The following is a 21158-nucleotide window of genomic DNA, read 5'->3' as shown; positions in this document are numbered from 1 at the left end:
GTCTCTCTTGATTTTTCTCAGCCACATCAAGATTTTCATTTATGATTGTGATTCAGAAGAATTTTTGGTTATAATTCAAAAGAATGACCACAGATATTTGTAGGTTTGGTTTTTTCTTTAAGATATGCCAGTTGTAACTATCATTTTGGGAAAGGAAAAGTACATCTTTGGTAGGAATTTTTCTTTTTAAGATGGTGGAAAAGTAGGGGTTTTATTGCATATGCTATTTGTTCAGCACTTATAGAATGAAATTTGTACAATAGTGCTGTCATGCTGGCTGGGAGCATCTTTAGCTAACACAAAAATATCATTTTTTATCAATAGGGTACACATGTAAATTACAAGAAAATAGAACTCTACCTAATCTTTAATTCAGAGATCCCTTATAAGGGTTTCATCAGAACATGCAAGTTAGAAATCTCAGTAACCAACAGCAATGGCAGAAGGCTTTGAAATTTATCCATGGTTCTTCAGACAAATGATTTTCTTACAAATGAGCTATCCCATGGCTGGAAGCAGACAGGTGCTGATGCAGGATTTATTCTCGAGCTAAAAGCAATGGAGAATCATCACAGCAGTTCAGAAAATAGACACAAAATTTGCACTCCACTGCAATGAGTAGCACTCAGCAAAAGCTGGAATGTGGGAAGGAAGAAGTCTGAGATGCTCAGCTGATGCTTATCTCTGAAATTCCATGGAAGCTATGCTGGCCTTGGCTGGCAGGTAGGCAGGACAGCCTGACCTCCTCACCTTCTACCCTGAGATGTTTGTTCTTTTGGGAGGCTTGATAATGGGCTGGGCATTGCTGATTTTCTTAAACCTGATTTTGGTGTGTACAGGGATTGGTACTTTCAGCCATGGGATAATTTTTCCTTCACCTTGGAGTCTGTCTTCTACTACAGTGTGAACCAGAAGAGTTTTGCAGTAGATCAGTGGCATTCTGAAATTCACACTAAACTTTCTGTTCTTTCTGGGAGTAGTAACAATGGCTAACAATGGATTTTTCTGTGTGGGCTGCTTTCCTCTTGCAAATCTCTCCAGCATTTAAATGAAGATACAGTAGCCACTGTTCACATATTAATCTCCTTGATGACAAAGCCACCTCTTTGTTCTGGTGTCTCTCCTAATACGAGTTATACCATAAAATTTGTATCTCGGATTTGCTTCAATCACAGTCTTACATTCCTGAGACACTGATGTAATGCAGATTATCCAGAAAGATTGGTGTGTGCCAGAGTAACTGTTCCCAAGGTGGAGTATACTGCATACAGCACTATAAATTATCAAATAATGAAGTTCTCCTGTTGTATTTTCAAAGCTTCATCTTAGCAGGCTGATTTATGGGTGAAATTACTAAAAATACTGCCTGATAGTTGCCAAATCTCATCAGTCTTTAAGCAGTTCCTCATTTAAAGCAGAACTTTAAGCTCAACCTTGCAAACCCCAGCCTTGCAGACAATTATCCTAAGACCTAGAAGAGCTTTTAGAGTCCTTGACTCGGGGCCAACTCTGAGACTTTTGGTCATTCTAGCTGACACTTGATAATCTTTCTGGCAATCTGCAGTTACAGTTTGCTTAATAAAATGTGCCTGGAAAACACTGGAGGTGTTTCCTGGTGCAGTTTTCTCAAAGATCAGGATTCTGTGACCAGAAGCCTCCCACCAGCTCTGAGGACCAGAGTGGAGTGGTGGAGGTGATCCAAGTTTGTACCTGTGGCAAATTTGCATGGGTGATATCCAGTCTGTTTGCAGCAGAATTCGACCACTAACTCCCCCAACATTGCTGGAGATAACGAATGAGAGTGTCCAGATGCTCCTGCTGGGACATGCCCAAGGGTTCTGCTTCACCTCTGAGAGGACAGGTCAGATCCAAACCCCTGCAAAGTATTTGGCAGTTCTCAAACAAGAGAGTAAAGGTCAGCAGTCAGGTTTGTGGCATAGTGAGCTAACACAGTGTGTTTCTTCTTATTCAGGAGCTGTGAGTGCAGCCCCCCAAAGCCATCAATCAGGATTAGAAATTACACAAGGAGAAAAAATCTGGTGCAAGACCAAACCAAACAGTCTCCAGAACTAATACTCTATTAATAGCTCACACTTCACTATTTACTATTGTGAAAAGTAACATGAAAATCACTTTTCCACGTGGTGTTTCTTTCATGGCACAGTGATGAAATGAGTGTATTTATGGCTTGAGCCTCCAGCACAGCTCCAGAGTTTGCTCACCTCTAAAGCAATGTGACACACTCCTGGCTGCTGCTGGGTCAGGGGACAGATCCAGAGTTCACTGAACTTAGTTACTGCCTTCCACTAAGTTCAGAGTAACTTTGTCTCTGAACCCTGCATGATTTAGCATTTGTATCTGGTTTTAAAACTGAATAAATAAATAAATAGTCCTCTAGTAGGGACATTAAATTACCTGAAACTTGGGCATGTTCCAAACTGGCTTCCTAACAGGGGTGTTCAGGGGTGTCTCAGGAGCTGTTTCCCTGTGACAGACTGTCACTGATCACACTTTTGCTGCGTGTTCATGTCTTAAGTAGTTGTTGGTTGGGTTTATATGCAGCTGCATGGGGTGCAGTGAGGATGTTTGATATCTGAAACACTCTGTATTGACTGGGATTTGATATCTCAGCTGATGAAAAACCAACTCCTGGCAATGTCTAAGATTAACCCCAACATCTGTGTGCTCTGATTTCATATCAGATTTCGGTACTTCCTTTGGAAAATTGACCATGGAAGTAATGATTTTTCCTGGTGAAAGCCAGGTTGAAATGGCAGCTGGGAGAGCCTTTGCTCTGCCTTCTGTGCACAGACAAGGTTTGAGCTCTGCTGCCCCTCTCTCTGGTTTTTCTGCAAGGGATGAGTGACCATTTCTGAGATATCCTGAGTAAGGGAGAAGTAAGTGAGGAGGAACAAATGCAAAGAGAACTGAGTTGAAGGGTCAGATAAAAGTGTCGTTCAGATACAACAAATCAGGGAAAGAGGGAGCCTGTGTGGCCCAAGTCAGCTGCCCACCCTCTGCACCTGATGAAACCCAAGAGCTCAAGCCTTACTCATGAAATGAATACTCAGGAAATGAATCCACCATCTGAGAACCCAAATCTGTCTCACTCCATGTCACAGTGGCAGGAGAATCACTTGGTCCTGAGGTGCAGGAGGCTGTCACCATACTCGTATGAGTCCTCCCTGTATCAGCACAGCAAAAGCAGGGCTGTTCAGCTGCACTTTTATCCCTGAAATAGCTCCCTGAACACTGCTAAGTGCTAAAGCAATCACTGCTCCCTGTGCCAGCACTTTCCAACCCATTGCCCTAGACAGCCCACAATTCCCATAAAGGCATCACTGATACAGAACAGCTTCACAGATCCCTTTAAAGCAAGAAAAGTGGATGAGGGAACATACAGGATAAGCTGCTTAACATCTAAAAGAAAGAGGACAGCAATAACCCCAAAAAGGTGCCAAGTGATACACTGCAAAGTAAACTGGGTGGCCAATTAGAAGGAATCAAGTCATGGTTGTGATGAGATTAGTGTCATCTGCAAAGGTCTGATTCAAAGTCCAGTGAAGCCAGTGGAAAAACTCTGCCTGGCTCTTTGAAATGGGCCCTAGTGTTCCTCTGCTTTATCATTTAAAGGCACCGCTTCCACCCCATGGAGCAAGTCTGTAACTCCACATGTCTCCATAGTGGGGGAAAACAGGCTACATTTCCTAGTTTATTGCTAGTAGCTCCTGCTTATTCTTACTGTATTCTGTGAGTCAAAATTGGTCTTCAAAAAATTGTTTAGAGGTGACCAGTGGTCAGTCCTGGAGAAACTTCCAGCTCTGTGATTGCATTAAATCTGAGCTGTTGAATTCTTAGCAGCAAGTGCAAGATCATTATCTCCTCCAGAATTTTTGTACAGAGCTGAAATGTAAGTGAAAACAAGCATTTTTCCCCTCATCATCAAAAAGTTTTGTGGAAGTGAGTCCCTTCTGACACCACAGCCTTGACAGGGAGGACGAAGCAGGAGCATCTATTGGAAACATAATTTCAAATGTCTGTTCTGTGCAGTGTTGCTCCTGACAGTCCCACTTGGCCATGTCCTCACACATCTCTGTCAGTACTGCAGGAAAACCAGGGTGATTCGAAGGGTGCAGATCTAATGAGAGCTAATTAACAAGCCTGAAGTCACAGCTGAGCAGCACACATGCATTTCTGCTGAAATGTTAGTCATGACCACGCCTGTCACAGCAGTGAGAATCGGCTGCCAGCACAGGGATCTCATCTGGAGTGTTTCTCACTCAATCCCCAGCCTGGAGTTGAGTTTTTCACGGGAGATATGGGATGGCTGATCCTGGCTGGCCCTGCTTTCATTCACCCCTTTTTTGTTGCTGTAGGTTACATCGAAGCCGCTGTGATCCCTGCGGGTGCCCGGCGGATCAGAGTGGTTGAGGATAAACCTGCTCACAGCTTTCTGGGTAAAAAGACAAAAGAAAAAAATGTTTTGATTAAAATTCAGCTCTGTTTTCTTTTTAAAATGACCCTTCTCTAAGTGTCCTGTAAGGTTTATTGCTGCCAGAGAGGGGATGGTGATTTGAGTCTTGCTGCAATCTCTGCTTTTTTTGCTTGGTTTCATGTTTTTGTGATGTGATTGTATGTGACACTTACAGGCCCTGTGCAACCTGGAAGGACCAGAGAGTGCTTTTATATACAGACAGAAGAGTTCCTGAGCAGAACTTGGCAGTGGCTTGCACAGAGCTGCCAGGAGCACACAGCACTTCAGGAGGGAGTGGGGAAGAGAACAGTGTGTTTAGAGAAGGGAACAGCAGAGGTACTGATAGGAAGGCGCCCAGCTCAGTCTGAAGCAGAGGCAGGACAGGGCAGCTGATATCCCTCAGTAACCTGCTGCCATTTCCTACAGCAGCATATTTTTACTGGATGCTGTACCCAAGACCTGATCCTGACTCTGAGATGGGCTTAGCTGCAGCCTCTAGTCCACTTGCCTCTATTTTATCAGGCAAAAAAAATTGTTTAATCCTCTTGTCCATTCTACTCCTGCATTCCTTTAGAGGTGAACAGGCATCCTCTCCTCCTTTTCCTGTTGGAAATAAAAGGTTTAGACGAGGCTGATGGGTAGGATTTTCATGTGAGGTTATTGTAGGGCAGAATATGTCAATTAATTTATTGTTCTGTTACTCATTGCATAAATTAAAGGTCAGAATGGCATTTGTAAAGTGCAGCCAGTCAGTTACACTGAGGATCTGTCAGTCTTGTCTTCTGCCTCTTCTCTCCAATGTTTGTGGCATTTCCTTCTCTGTCATTACTGTGCAATAAAGGGTTTTATCCCCATCACTTCTAGGGAATCCAGGTCACAGAAACACTAATGCCCCATGGTCCTGAATTTACACAGGAAACCTGTAGCAGAGCAGAGGCTTCAAGGAAAATGGCCCAAGATACAAAATACCCCTGACATGTGAAAGGTCCCTGGCACAATCAGAGCTTCATGGCCTTGGCATTGCTTCCAGAGAGAAAGGAGCTCTGAGAGGATTGCAGAGCTTGTCACTCTGTATTGTAGAAGAGGAAACTGAAGTGTTCCAGCTTGCTCGTGGCTATGCAGGGTGTCAGAGCAAAGCTCAGACCTTGGTTTCTGATTTGCACATCTTTTGCTTATAATTCCTCATCTCTAGCCAAAATGAGCTGTTACTATCCAGCACTGGAATTATCAGATGCTGCTGAAAACGTTTGCATAGTGGTTGTGACAGGATTTCAGGTCTTGTGCTATTGGTTTTCTGTCTTGAGATGTTGCCACAGTTGGCAATATCTCCAGGAAAGATGCTTTTGTTCTCTTTCACTCCAGATTCAAGGGGAAAAAAGGAGGGCAGATTATGTCATTCAGCTGCCCTTTGATCAAAACCATTGGCATTTGGGCCACTTCTTGGTAGGAAGGAATATCACCACTGCTCCTATTTCCATAATGCTTTAGCCAGCCTGCCAGAGGATCCCTCCTACACGTGAGATGTTTGACATAGCAAAGCCTGGTGGAACAATGGGAGCCAGTGTTTCTTTGGGTTTTGCAAGTGCTCTGCCTTCTGGAAATCAGCCTTTTTGTTTGCTTTGGTGGGGTTTGCACAGGGTATTTGGGCTTTGGCATATAGCAGAGCACTGAGTGTCTTACATGGAGTTAAAGACTGCCCTTCCCTGGGACAACATAACCTTGACTAAAGCTGATGGTTCCCCACTGGGTGGTGAAGATTAGGATTTTGTATTTTTGAGAGCAGGAGTTGGCCCTGATTGCATCACATAAAGATAGATAAAAATCTGGCTGTTTTAAAGCTTTGAGTTCTTTCAGCTCTTTGGTTTGTGGTTAGGAGCCAGGAGAACCTCTCTAAGCTTTCCAGGGTTTTCTCTTTCAAGGAACTCTTGACACAAAGAAAAGATACCCAATGTCTTGCTGAACTGAGATGAAGAATAGCAGCAGAGGGGTTCCAGTAGGACAATAAACATGACAAAGGAAAAAATCCCCAGTCACTCCTAAATTCAGGTCTGAGTGTGGAAGGATTTTCTATTTCAATAGTGCTGACAATGCCTAGTCCAATCAGGTCCTATTTCTGCTCAGAACCAGGTACAACATTTTGGAAAGAAGCCGAGCATAATTTGGAATCATTATTCCATGTGCTGGGAGCAGTGCCTGAAGAATTTCCCTCCACCTACAGGCAACCCACGCTGGCTGCCTTGGCTGGCTGGAACTCTCAAAAACCACCTTGAACAGGAAATGCCTGGGCAGTTTGTGTCCACAGGCTGGGAAGCAAGCTGGAGGGACCCAAGGTGGAAATAAAGATCTGACTGGATGCCAGGTTTAAAAGTTGATTGTCCAGTTCCTGCCTTCCAGCCAACAAGAAAAACAGAAGTTACAGGTTGTTGCTGGGGTTCCTATTCCTCCTGCTCTTGTACTGTACAAGTTTGAGTTTAGTTCTGTCAGCTCTGGGGCTGGGCAGAGCCAGCCAGTGGTTGTGTGTGACAAAAGCAGTTGGAGTTCTCTGTGTCTGAGACATGGAAGGTTTTGTAGCTGCAGCAGTGATCTTGCTGATGGGGCAATGGGGGCAAACAGCAATGAAAACACTTCGGCCCAAATGCTCTGCTGAGTCCCCAGTGCAATTCCTGTAGTCCTCGAGGAGCACCTTTGAGAACAGGTCTGTTTCCAAACTCTCCATCTCCTCAGCCACTGAGGGAGCAGTGCCTGCAGCAATCAAAGTCAAACCCTGCCTAGAAAAGAGGTTCACAAAGATGAAACGTTGGTTTTCATCAGCAAATTATCTCCCTTTGATGGTGAGCTGGAACCAAAGCATGACTTACGTCACTCAACCCCTTTGACAGTTTTGAGCATGTGCTGGGATATCTTTCCTAGTCAGCCATGCTGCTTGGAGATAGTTTTATCTCATCCACAGCTTTGATTAGTTGTGTTCATGGCTCCTCAGGGCCAGCGTGGTGGCTCCTTTGATCTGCCTGGAAGCCACTTGGCCTTGGCAGAGGAAAGCAATCCTGCTTCAGAATTGTGTCTGGAGCTTGCAGAAGGTACTTTGAGGAACAAAGCAGAAAGTGAAGTTAGCCATAGGGAGAAACACATTGCTGTAGCACGCGAATGTCAGGACACCATCGTACTCCAGGCTGTGTGCCAGAGGAAACTTTCCTCAGAAAAAATATTCTCCCACTTCAATTCCCCTTCAGCCTGATTTTGAAGCCTCTGATGGGATTCTGAGAGCTGTCAGGAAGGTTGTGTGCAGCAGAACAGATACCCACCTTTTCCCATCAATTCCCAGTGTACAGGTCCTTCAAAAGGCACATGCAGATGCAGAGAACATTCTGACCTCCACTTGCTCCAGATTCCCCCAGAGTTTAGATATTACAAATTATATATGTATATCCTAAGCACACCCAGAAGGGTTTGCAGGCTGTGGAGGCTTGATCCAAAGGGATGACAATAGGAGATTTCCTATTGACTTCCAAAAGAAGCTGCTATTGAACAGCTTCTCTACCTTCTTGCAATGCACTCAGTTAAGCGAGAGCAAAGTTGTGTTCTTTACTGGAAGAGAATAAAATAGGCATGAGATGCTAGAGATTAAAAAAACATCTTGTTAAAGGCTTAGCCAAAAGACACAGTTAACCTTGAACTAAGGAAGCCCAGTAACATGTGGGATATTCTGTCTGTCTGCTGTCAGGGCAGATTTGATCACGGTGAATGGATCTCCACAAAGGGGCCTGGCACTTTCCTCTGCAACAGGGTCTGCCAATTTTCTCTTCCCTCAGTGCATCACACCAACATCTGGATAACTCTGCTTCCGTTCTAACACAGAAAACACATCAATCCCTAGACCAGCTTCCACTGATGAGTCAGCAGTAATGTGATGCCCTTATGGCTGGAGTTGTCTTTGAGTGTTTGAAGGACATCAGTGATCCTGATGCAATAGTTATGCTGGAAGAAAGAACATACAGCTCCAAGTGTCTTTTCTTCTCAATATTCATCCTCCTTCTGCAGCTGAGCTTTCCAAGTTGGCCTTGATGCACAGGATGAGTTTAATCCTACAGCACCTGACCTTGTATGTTTGTGTCCAGCACTTGGACACTGAAAAGAGGGTGGCCAAGTTCACATTTTGTTTTCACATAGAGTACACACAAACACAGCATCAGTTGTATTTTGCACTTGCAAATCTTCACATGTGAAGCACCAAAGATTTGATTGATCTTTTTCTCAAGGAGAGTTAAGGAAAACGTGGTCTCAAAATCTGGAAACTGAAAGAAAATTCTGCATGGAAACTAAATTGCGGAGTTGTTGCATTTAGAAGGAGAGTTTAGAGATAAATGATCTATGAATTTTATGTTAATTCTTTAAAATACTGTTATCAACTGAAGTACAGAATATATCCAAGTTAGAAACATTACAATGGGCCATCTAAAAGTGGAGGGTTTTATTCTTTTAAACTCACATCAAGGTTTCTGCATCTTGTGCTTGAGGTAGCTTGAGACAAAGGCTCAGTAGACTGTATTGTAATTACAATTTGCTTGCATTTCATTCTGTGGTGTTTGATTCATTCCAGCTTTAAAAGATTCCAGTAAGAGATCCATTAACAGCGACTGGAAAATTGAGCTTCCTGGTGAGTTTCAGATCGCAGGCACCACTGTCCGGTACGTGCGAAGGGGGCTGTGGGAGAAAATCTCTGCCAAAGGACCAACTAAAATACCACTGCACTTGATGGTAACTTTATATCCTTTGTTTGTGTTTCTTAAGTGATGCAACAGAAAGGGTTTATATACTAGCTGAAAGTTAAATTTTGATTGTTTGTTTCCTCACCACAGTGTTCTTTTACAGCATTGCAGGGGCTGGAGAAGCCCAGCTCACCACTCAAAAAGTGATGCTCCATTCTGGGGGAGCAGGCAGTGTCCCACTCAGCTCATGTCCAGTGCAGGATACCCCTGTAATGTGTCCCAGACAGGTCCATTCTAGAGGATATATGTTCTCTCAAGGACCTTTCTTATTTCTTGGACATACCTGATCACTCACATAAAAGCATATTTGCTAAAATGTCTTTTCATCTCTTGACAGGATGTATGGTGTTTAAGTACTCTGTTCTCTAACAGAAGAGGTGCAGATCTAGCATGCACAGATGATATATATGAATTTGAATCTAAGTAATGAATTAATTACACACAGAAATGTTCTTTGTTTTCTCTATATTGTTTTTTCAATTGTATGTAGTTTATGGTGTTTTTTGACATTTTTTCCTAATGTTCAGCATAGCCCTTCTGTTAACCCAGCTTGGTATTTTATGAGCAGCCATGTGGCTGAGCATGAATGAGAAGTCCACAGGGGGGAGAAGAGCAGGACTGTGGTCCCAGAGCTGTCACTGGTGGGTGACAGAGTGACCCATGGGCCAGTCCCTTAATGCTGGTGTAACCTTAGCATTTGTATCTGTGAGACAGCTGTAATAATTCTTGTCTCATATATCTGTTTAAAAGTCTGCAGAAAGCTTTACAGGTTCTGTAGCAAGGTTTGCATAGAAAGTATATTAGTATTTTCATTGTTTCCTGTAACTTTTTTATTCTATTCCATTTTTTTTCTGTGCTGTTTCTTCTCCTTGTGAGTTTTTGCCATGTTTGTTCTCTAAAGGCTAAACACTAAAGGCTAAGCACTGCTAGAAATCGGCATTCTCTCCCTTCCCTCACCTGATTTTTTTGGCTTGCTGGTGTTCATTGTGCAACACTTCCTGACCCAGTTTGAAAAGCTCCAAAGAAGCCTGAACTTTTCATATGCACAAAAAGTTGACAGTAATACTCCACTTTGTCAGTACCTTCTTGGTGTCAAAATCTGCCACACAGGAACATGAGGGGTTTTGTCTTTGCTTTCTCAGACAGATGAGTGAGTTTACAGGCTCACAGACCAGTGTAAAGCTGGGTTCAAAGAGAATACAGCTGGAATAGTCAGAGGTGCAGGGTTGGGCACACCAGCACCTTCCTGGCTCACCTGTGTAACCCAAGGTGTGCCCTCTCAAAGGAGGCACCAGGCACCTTCTTCACCATCAGAAACATCAGCTTCTGCTTGACTTTGGCCTTAACACAAGCCTTCCCTCCTGAAACCAGGACTCTGCTAAAGTATCTTGTACTGCCAAGGTCTTCCCAACCTCATGTGAGAAACAGGAGTTGCACAGGTACCATTTGGAAAGATGCTGTGCAGGGTTCCTTTGGCAGCTCGTGGAGCCTTCCGGGGCATTACTTGGTTGAGGACCACTGCAGAAAAATCTGGTTATTGGCATTTTGTGTACCTCAGATTCAGCAGAGCTTTGGTTTTAAAGAAATGCTCAGTTCTCCTTCACTAAGGAGTAAGTAGCTAACATAGGAAAGGAGCGATTTTGAGCTTCTCTATGAGTGTCCAGATACACACAGGCTCTTTCAGTAGACATAAGCAGAGGAAATGTTCCTTCTTCACCTTCCTTTACAGAAATGATTAAAAATGAGGAATGTAAAAATTACCAGACCATTAAAAAACATGTGGTTTTAAATCACTGCCAGTGGTAAACAAAGCACACATAAAGTCTTTGCTTCAAATCAGGTACAAATCTTTTCCTTGGTACAGGGTGGTGGGTTTCATTCTTTCAACACAAGAAAGGCAGGATGGTTACCAGTTCCCTCTAAATAGAAAACTGTTGTTCAAACAGTGGTGGAATACACTGGACTGACAAAGAGCCAGAAGCTTCAGTCAATCTATTGTGACCTGCATTTGAAACCAATTATACACACATACACACACACCCCAATTATATATGGCTATGAAATTGCATGAAATTGGTTTCATATGGGCCTTTAGATTCACTAGTCTTGCAGCCATATTGAGATAATAAGGATTTCTTTTTAGGAGCTGGTTTTTAATACTCGAGGCATTTCTCCAAGTGCATTGCTGTGTGTGTATTTCTTGGAGAAACTGATGTTTGTGTAAGTAGGCCTGTGCTAGTCCTCCTTGTGCAACAGAGGACAACCAAACACTCCCAGAGCAGAAGGGGGCTTTAGACAAGGCTGACTGATCAGTTCTGTAGAACAGGAGTTCATATCTCCTGCACTTCAAGAAAGCCAGAGCAGGGCTCAAGCTCTCTGCCTCTGGCTGCCTGGTATTTGAATTGTGTTTAAAATAAACAACATTCATATTTGAAATTGTAATGATGGCTGGCTGGGTTCAACCCTGGTATTTGGTCCTGCTAGTGAGGCTCCCTCTGTAGCTGAAGCAAAATCATGTCTTTGTTCCCCACATCCTCTGGAAGAGGCTCATCTGCCCAGGATTCTGCCCTGTGCAGAGCAGCTCCTGGATGCTGAGATTGTGGAGTCCCTCCAGTGTTCTTAGCACAGGCTGCCAGGACCCCTTCTTCCAGCGCATTTCTTTGGTTAAACGAGCTCCTGACAGCTTTAGTGAGGTTATTGGTTAAGTAGGAATTATTTGTGCAAATCTGAAGGGGAAACAATTATTGTTGGGAGAAAGTAGCATTTGCAGATTTGTCTTTTTTTCAAACAGGCAGCTGCTTGCTCCACTTATGAGCTTAAAATACCTTATTTGATAAGGCATTGCTCCTATTTCAGTAGATGACAAAAGCCAGCACAATTCATCTGTCTAGTGCTGCTCAGATCATGGAATAATAAGTATAATTAAGTTTAAAGCCACAGCATGAACATTACAGTAGTACTTCTGTGGCATTTGTTAATACTGTGGTAACTCAGATTCCATGGACCCCATCCTCCATGTGATGGAGCTCTTCCAATCAATTCTGACTCAAGCCAGAGAAAGTGAGAGCCAACTGAAGTCCAACATGTAAATCAAAACAGGACCAGTACTCTCATCTGCCTATGGTGAAAACATAAACATTTTTCTCAGTTCCTTTGTTAATAGTGAGGGTATTTTGGAGTAGTAACACTGGAGACATCACAAGTGGTTCCATAGGAAATAGCCTGCTGTTGGAAGCCGGTTTCACCTTCCTCTAGCAATAAGCAGGGATGAAAATATATGTTGCCAGCTGTATGATATGGCTTTTGCTTGTCATCCACAGTTTTCTGAGACGTAAAATCCTGCTACAGCTTGTCAGCAGGAATAGTCATGCTTGCCTTGAATGCCACATTCACCTGGAGACAAGGGACTTTTTGTGCAGTTTTTACTCTGAGAAGCATCACCTTGTTCTTTCAGATGTTTAACTCTAGATGCTCTTGAAAGTAGTTGTTATATGAAAAGTGCTGATTTAATGCTTCCTGTTGTCTTTCTCTTTGAATAGCCAGTGTCCTGCTGATTACATATGAGGCTGAAAGTTAGGCCTTGAATTCCAGGTTTACACATCCCTGTGAGTGCTTTAGATATTCACAAATCATAAGCAGTTCTTGCTTCTGCAGTTGCACTGTTTTACCAGTACCATTGTAATTTAAGTTTTCTAGATAAAGATTTGGTTGCCTTTTACAAGGTATTTATATTTTAGGAATTTTTTCCTGAGCCAGCATTTCCAGCAGTGCTATCTTACAGCCTGTTGGCTCTCTCAGCACAGTGTGTTGCAACAGCCTCTCTTTTCCTGCCGAACCAGGTGCTGTTATTCCATGACCAGAATTATGGAATTCATTATGAATACACCATCCCTGTAAACTATACTGCTGAAAACAGAAGCGAGCCAGAAAAGCAACAGGATTCCTTGTACATCTGGACGCACAGCGGATGGGAAGGATGCAGTGTGCAGTGTGGAGGAGGTAGGGACACCAGGAAGCTTGGTAGGAATCCCTGTGTGATGTTTGCAGGCTCCACCCACAGGAGAGGTAGAAATTGGCCATGAAAATGAACTTGGCCGTAATGAATTCCATGAAAGCTCATTCTCACCAGCACTCCCAGCTCTGATCCCCATCCCCACAGTTAATTTCCAGCCAGCCTTTTGGCAGGGACACTGCTCTGTCACCGCAGGCTGGAGCTGCACCTGGATTCCTGGTGCATGGATGGCTCCAGGCGCTGTGTGCAGCCCCGTGCCTTCAGCTCCCATCACATTCCTGGAGCAGCACTTCCACAGGACCAGGCACGCTCAGGGAAAGGCACTTCCCTCCTCAGGGATGGAGCGGGGCAGTGCTGCTGTGACAGCTCCTGGAGATTTGCATCGGGTGCTCCCATGCCGGGTGGATGTGCTGGGAGTCCAGGAGCACACGGCACAGCTCCCTTCCCAGAAGATCTCTGGATGTGCCCAGATGGATCTGCTGGAGCCCTGGGGGGAGCTGATGCTGTGAAACCGGAGACGGGTTTGTCAGACACTGTCCATTGCATTTTTAGTGCTGGAAGAAGTAGGTTGTTCCCTGAGGAAAACAGATCATTTCCAAGCATTCTGGGCAGTCTGTCTTCACCAGCAGACTCAGCTATTTATGATGTGATATGACAGAAGGAAAGAGCTCATCTTCACATTTACAGGCTCACTGCCCTCTGTGCACTGAAATTACTGATTTTTTTTTTTCTGTAAATAGGACTCATTTTAGAATAGACACTTTTACTCGTGCGTTAAAATAATAATTTTTAACCCACTAAACCCTCAAATGAGTGAAAAGGAAATTTATTTGTGGCTCTTCTGATTTTTGTTGTAAGCCTGCTACAAATTTGAATCAAATCAGTGTCTGCCAGCATGGTTCCCAACAGTAGCAGCTTGATAATTGGACTTTTATTTTAGCTGTCCAGTGCTTTTGCCACTTATCAAAGCTGAGAAGGGCCTTTCTCCTTTCCATACACAAGTTTGCATATTTTTTATTAACAGAATGTGAGTTATTTTTTATTATCAGTTACAGATGGTGAATAAACTCAATCTGACACAGACTCAGGGTTAGAAAGCAAACCTGAGAAACCAAAGTAATTAGCAGTAAAGCAAAGTGACACAGTGCAGGAGTGACACTTTCCTTGTCACATCTGGTCACTATCGTGCTCCCTGTGGCACAGCTTTCCTGATGCCACTCAGTAAAAGGCTGAACCCTGAGGGCCACACTGGATGAAACTTCTGATGCACAATTTATGTGAGAAATGCTGTCTCCTCCTGAGATGCCTCCTGCCACAAGGATTTTAAAGCAATATGACTGGAGGAGCAGAAGATGAGAAATAATTTATATTGGTAGCTTTATTTTCTCCTTCTGAAATATGAACAAGCCCAGTTAATGACTCTTGAACCTCGGTCACTCCTTTTCATCCTGACTCCCTGCCTGGGGAGCAGCAGGAGGCAGCTGTCCTGTCATTATCAGTCACATTATCAGGGGCTGGGAGGTCGTGTGACTTCAGCACATCTGCCCGAGGTGATGACAGGGCACAGCTACCTGTGGAGGAGGAAGCAGAAAGGAAAACAAATTGTTTTAAAGCTTGTTTCCACTTCAAACACTAGAAGGAGAAAGCCCAACTTGCTGCTCCTGTGAAACACTCAATTGCATGATTGTTGGGGAAAGAGTTGTAGCTTTTCTGAAAAAAAAAAAAAACCAAAACATGCCAGTAAAAAGATCAGGTAGAAGTGGAGAATAAGATTTCTTGCAGAGGTGGTAGAGTACATCTGGTAGAGGGAGCAGAGAGCCCCAAGCTTTTGAGTTTTGGTTGATGCGTGGACTTGGTTTTGTTCATTTCTTTTTGGTTTGGCTTTCAGGTGAGCGGAAAACCATCGTGTCCTGCACTCGGATCGTTAACAAGACCATGACACTGGTGAATGACAGTGACTGCCAGCGAGTGACCCGCCCCGAGCCCCAGGTCAGGAAATGTAACACACACCCCTGCCAGTCACGGTAAGGAGTTAAAAAACACTAAAAAACAAAATCCTTTCCCTTCAGAAACTGCCCCTTTCCAAAGCCTCCATCTGGTGAACACAGTGAAAATGTCTCAAAGTATTGGGACACATTGTTAGCCACAGTAAGCAGCTGTAATATTCATTTCCTTTTGTTGAGCAGGTCAGATTTTCATTACCTCAGACAAAGCCCATTTAATTTGTGGTCAGTAAGGCCAGATTACATGCCTTCATGCATTGTTTGGGGATGGTTTTCTTTTCCCCTTGGTTGCCTCCTGGGAGACAGAACAATTTTACAATATAAAGTTAGACAGGAGTACAGTGACTGCATATCTAACCTTTCTTTTTTTGAATCAGCACAGAATGGGGTCTGATTAACTGTCAAACAGTACTACAAAAACCTGAAGTCAAGAAATTAAATTATGATGAAACACATTTTAGAAGCTTTCCTCAGTAAGGGTGCTTTTCTCCTCATTAGTTATTAGAGATCTCTAAAAATAATAATTTTTTTTTTAATTTGGTAAGCATTTTAGCTGAATTAATTTTGATCTATATTATATTAAAAAAGATATTTCTGGCCAAAATGACAAAAGACAGGAAGGTAAATTAATTTGTTCAGTTTGTTTTCTAACAAAAAAGAGTTCACTCTTGCTCTGCAGTGATGTTTAGAATTGGAGAGTAGTGTAGAAACTCCAATTTTGATGGTAGTTAGAATAACACCAGAATCAGGGGTTTAGTCCATGCACTTCAGAGGTGGACTCAGTGACCCTTGTGGGTTCCTTTCAACTAAGAATATTTTGTGGTAAAATCAATTTTGGATAAAGCTGAACAATACCTAAAAAAAAATCTTCAAACCAACCTGCTGGCTCCTGCATCTCGGATAATCAAACTGGAGAAATGCACCTACAGAGCTAATCCTGCAGGCAGAAACAATGGGAGAAAAACAAACAGCACACTTCCTTCTAATTAGACCTGCACTCTGATTAAAGTGCCCTGGAGCAGGGAAATGAAGTGTCAGATCATCCATCAATAAGGCTGCTTCAGGTTTCATTTTCTGTCTGCACTGCCTGTTGTTGCTGCTGTACAACTTGCAGTACTGAAAGGTATAATGAGATACCCTGGTGTGTGAGCAGAGCCAAAATCCCCATGGCTTCAAAGAAACAACTGTCATTTCCATGAGGAAGTCCAGTGGGGCTGGGATTTCAGTCATGTCACTCTCTCAGAAAGAAACAAGAAACATCTGCTTGTGTTGCTGTCCTGGCAGAAGTATTTCTCCCAGACCTTTTGGAATGCTGTTGGGAGTAGACTGGAGTGAGCCCAGGCAGGTATAGGAGGGGTTCCAGGTGGTAGAGATGAAGAAAAGCAACTTTAAAAGTTCTGAAAGACGTGGGCAGCTTCTGCCTCTACCAGCTGAGAGCAAGGATGGGAGGTCCTGGCCATGAGGTCTGTCAGAGCCCTGAGACCCATGGTGTGCTCTGAGGGATCTCCATGACCCTGAGCCCCTGGGGAAGTCTCTTTGGTGCTCTCCCACCATGGTATTGCTGCCTATCCAGGGCAGTCACAGTGGGTGAGGTTAAATCACACAAAACCTCTTGAGAAAGGATTACTCTGCTCCTGTATCCAGCCTGTGTTCCTTTGGGGAATTAGGTCCAGCCCTTAATGTTATTCCAAGGTCTCTCTTCTCCTGTGTTGTTCTGTGTGGAGCCACCAGGCAGTTTATGGGCACAGCTTAGCACAGTTCTGCCCAGCTGCAATGAGCTCTGGCACAGGGACACTCGTTGGTCCGTTTATTTCAGAGTAACGACAGCAGACACTGAATGTGCTTAGAACCTGGAAAGGCCACAGAATCCTTGCTGATGATCTGATAGACCACACTCCCCCACTCCCTCCGTGTAGACTACACTTTCACACTTAACATGCTTTTAACTGGAAACATTTTCAGAAGCACATTCTCTGTGCCTCTGTAGAATTTAAATTTCCACTTGCGTTTGCCCACCCAGACATTAGAAATGCATGCTTAGCATATTCTCTGACCAAGAACATCTTAAAGAAACCATTCTCTTTCACCATGTCAATGCTTTTTTTATGAGCCCTGAATTTGTTTTAGGGTTTCAAGTAAAATTATTGTAGCATCTTGTTACAATAAGGTCCTTTCCCGTTTCCACTCAGACCTAAGCCCTTCACCTGAGTTCAGAAGAAGGAACAATGCTCTCCTTTCTCTAGTAAACCTGCTCTGTTTTGTGCATTTTGAATTGCATTTACACTTTTCACTCAAAATTTAGGAGAATCACCTTTCAGAGTTTTTATCTCTAGAGAGGGGTCTTTTGGCCAGCACAGGACTGGGTCAGAGGACACTCAGTCTCTGTTTCGCTTTTGGATGGGCTGTGTGGCTTGAATTCACTATCCCACAGTGTCCCTTTGTTTCTTCTTTCAATCCATGTATAAGCTAGATTGCAAACTCCTTGGGATGGGGTGAGATCATATTGTTTAAGTGCAGGAAGAGGCTGTTGCTGTTGAGATTGTAATAAAAGTAAAAAAAGCAGTTACCCACATTTATAAAGTGATCAGGAGGAAAAAAGGGTATGTTATTAATAACAGTGTCTTTCTTCCAGCACGATCCCAAAGTGCTTTGTAAATTATAGATTCCTTTGAACTTCAGCCACCTCTCAGGAGAGCCAAATAATGTAGGGCAGGGGACACTACTTTCATGAAGCCAAGGAGAAGATTGGAATTCTCCAACTGCAACCCAGCATCTGAGAAAAACAAAGCAGGATTTAAAACTTGATTGGATACATTGACATGTTTTAAAATTAAACGTCAGAGAAGAGAATTTTCTTAAGGGTTTTGTTGAAACTGGCAAAAATAAAAGAATCTTTCATTCTTTATTATTGTTACTCTTTCACCTTTTAAAAAAATGCCTCTTTTTCTTCCTATTTTATTTTTTATGTTCCTTGACCCTCTTTTTCCATTAAATTCTTTACAGCTTCCTTTCCTGTCCCAACTGCACCCTATTAGCACCTCTTTATTCTAATCCTTTGCCTAGCTCTTGAGATATTTTTTACAAAAGCCCGCTGTAACCAGATGGAATCTGGATTCCTGCATGCGGCGCGTATGGGTCACTTCCAGCACTCCAGCACCAACCCAAATACTCCGGCACAGCCAGCCCTGGGGCTGGCACCAGACTCAGAAATCACAGATCACATCAGCTGTTTTCACTGAAAACACAGCTCTGCCAGTGGCCACACACTTCTACATGCATGGTTGGGTCTGTGGCTATGAAACTGCTCCCCTCCAACGCAGGAAAAGCACCAAAACCACATGAAATTCCCCAACTGTTGGACTTGTAATGGACTGTGTGCAAACGCTGGTAGTTTTTCTCCTCTTTGCTGTAAGAGATTTTAGGAGAGGTTGAGTCCTTTCAGGGGCCTGCTGAATATTTGGTATTCTTACATGGATGCTGAACAGCAGCATAAATGCCAGAAATCCCTGGCTGCATCTACAGAAAACCACGGGAAACCCTGAGCCCTTAGTTTCACTGTTTAGGACTTTAAAGTATCTCCTGAGCCCAAGGGTTAGTTTTCTGCTACTACCAGAAACATGTCTTAGACTCCTTTCTATAAGCTGAGCTTTTTCCACAGGCTCCTTCCCTCACTGGAAGGTTCTCCTTTGACCTTGCTCTTCATGTGGGTCAGAACCTTTTATTTCTAGCCTGTTACTCATTGTCATTTTTCAGCCTTTCTTTTTTTGTGCATCAGCTCTGTTCCTTTTCTCACACAGTATTTTCCCTCCCTTCCTCTCTGCCTTAGGCTATTTGCCACAGGATACAACAAACCATTGTATCTCCTCTTTCCATCATTTTTCTGGGCTAAATCCATTACTTTAACTTCTTCTTGCTTTTTTTCATGGCTGCATCATATTTGTGGCTTAGAGTCATTCGAGATGTTTTACCTCCTTATTTATTTCATTGTATGAACCCTACTTTAACACAGAAATGCTTGTTACTGGTCCCTGAGCACTCAGCCTTGCACTGTGTGCTGTTTATTTCCATCCTAGCTTTGTTATTGCAGTACTCAAGGTTATTCAGTTTTTCCTGTATGACATCCTAATCCTCTGAGGCATTGACACTGCTTCTAGGCTTTGTATTGTCAGCATTTTTACCCACTTTTTCAGCAGTTTTCTTCTTTTTGTGCCAAGGTCATTAATGAGCATACTAAATTAGATCAAATGCAAGACAGACCTTTCAGGAAGCCCACTAGAAACTGATCTAAATTCCCTTCATACCTGATACTCCTTTGCAGCACTGAAGGTGCTGATGGGCGGCCAGCTCTCACTTCTCTATGAATTACACAATTATATCCATGTTTCCCAGCATGTCACCAGTATTTCCCATGCAGCAAAAGGAGTTCTTCACCAAACAGATTAAATCTACCACATTTCCTTTGTCTGGAAAACCAGTTATTTTAGTCAGAGAAATGCAGCCAATGAGTTTTGCCTGGAGGAAGCCTATCTTGCTTCCTTTTACCACTGTGTCCATGATTATTGTTGCCCTCCAAATCAGCTCTAAAAGCTGCCACGCTGCTGGGGTCAGCTCTGTGGTTACATGGATCATTTCCTTCTTTATTTCTTCTCTTTCCCTTTCACTTTCCATCCATGGGCTGGAATCCAGCACCAGGTTCTCCAAGGGCTCACACACCACAGCAGTGCCCACTGGGGAAAAATGAAGCCAGTTCTAAGAGTCAGTCAAGGCCCCAGCTGGCTCAGCACCTCAAAAATGTGTCCAAAGGCTGGGGAGTGCCAAAATTAATGGTGCCTCAGTGTGTGATAGTTGATAGTGCCCATTTCTTTGATTCCTGGTGTGATTTAGGCTCAGGGTGTATATCCATGTGCTGACTGAGAATCAACCTTGCCTTCTAGACTCTGCCATATCCCTGTGACAGTGCTCTGTTTTAACAGCCCAGGAATACAGAAACCAGAATAATACAGGAATCAGTCTGTCCCCCTGATTCTGGGCTGTTTGCACCTCATTTCTGTGCGTTCTCATCACAGGTAGATAGGGAGGAAAACAATCTCAGATTTATTTTGTGAAGTGATAGTCTTGCAAATAGTGGAATTTGGGTGGGAAAATATGCTGGAAAACTCTGAGACTGTCAGCAAATTACTCACAGTGCTGTATAGAAATTGCACTAAACTGGAGGGATCTGGGATTTTGTTAACTGAAGAGGCTGAGCTGGACATTCAATGGCTTCAAATGGGTCAGTCCTTTCATTAATGCAGTCAGGCTCTTCTGGAAGCTGTACAAATGTTTATCATCCATAAGGTTCAATGCCAACAGGTTCAAACCCTTGTCTGTGCCTTGTGCACAGAAACATCCTTGGTGTGTGTTGGATTTGGTTACATGAAAAAAAAAAGAATGAACAGTCGTGGGGAGGGTTTCATTTTAGCCTGGAAATCTGGCATCAGTAGTAATGTTAGCACCCTCTGATCCAAGGAGGCACCACGTAAGAGCTCATTTTGAAGTACTTCCCAAAGCTGGAGTTGGGATCTCCAGGATCAGCTTGAGCTTAATGAATTTGCCAGGACTGTGCTGGACCGGCTGGAGCAGGGAATGCTGCGCTCTGGTGGCAGCTCCTCGGGGACACTGCCTGCAGCAGGGTTACCATGGGACTTGCAGAAGCAAAAGCCAAAATTCTGCAGACCAGAAAACCTGAAACACTCCTGGGCACCCTTGTGAGGGGGTGGCTGATGTCCTGCTGTGGGCACATCTGGGACCCAGGTGAGTTGATGTGGATCCCCATCCACCAAAAGGAGACAAAATCTCCTGTGCTTCAGGTTGTAGGCAGGTCATCAAGTACCAATCAGTGGCTAATTAGCCACTGAAAGACA

The 21158-nt window shown here is 43.5% G+C and overlaps 1 protein-coding gene across 2 annotated transcripts in view; it reads left to right on the top strand.

Moving 5' to 3' along the window:
- The window catches only part of ADAMTS17 (ADAM metallopeptidase with thrombospondin type 1 motif 17), a 157051-nt gene that overhangs the window by 106645 nt on the left and 29248 nt on the right, over positions 1-21158 (top strand). For both annotated transcript variants that reach the window (XM_015638750.3, XM_015638749.3), the window contains 4 exons: positions 4377-4457; positions 9072-9229; positions 13080-13239; positions 15141-15276. In XM_015638750.3, coding sequence (XP_015494236.1) covers positions 4377-4457; positions 9072-9229; positions 13080-13239; positions 15141-15276 — 535 coding nt within the window. The remainder of the gene's footprint in view (positions 1-4376; positions 4458-9071; positions 9230-13079; positions 13240-15140; positions 15277-21158) is intronic.

The sequence above is a fragment of the Parus major genome, chromosome 10 (genome assembly GCF_001522545.3).
Source record: "Parus major isolate Abel chromosome 10, Parus_major1.1, whole genome shotgun sequence".
Taxonomy (NCBI): Eukaryota; Metazoa; Chordata; class Aves; order Passeriformes; family Paridae; genus Parus; species Parus major.
This window is presented reverse-complemented; position numbering and strand designations above follow the sequence as displayed.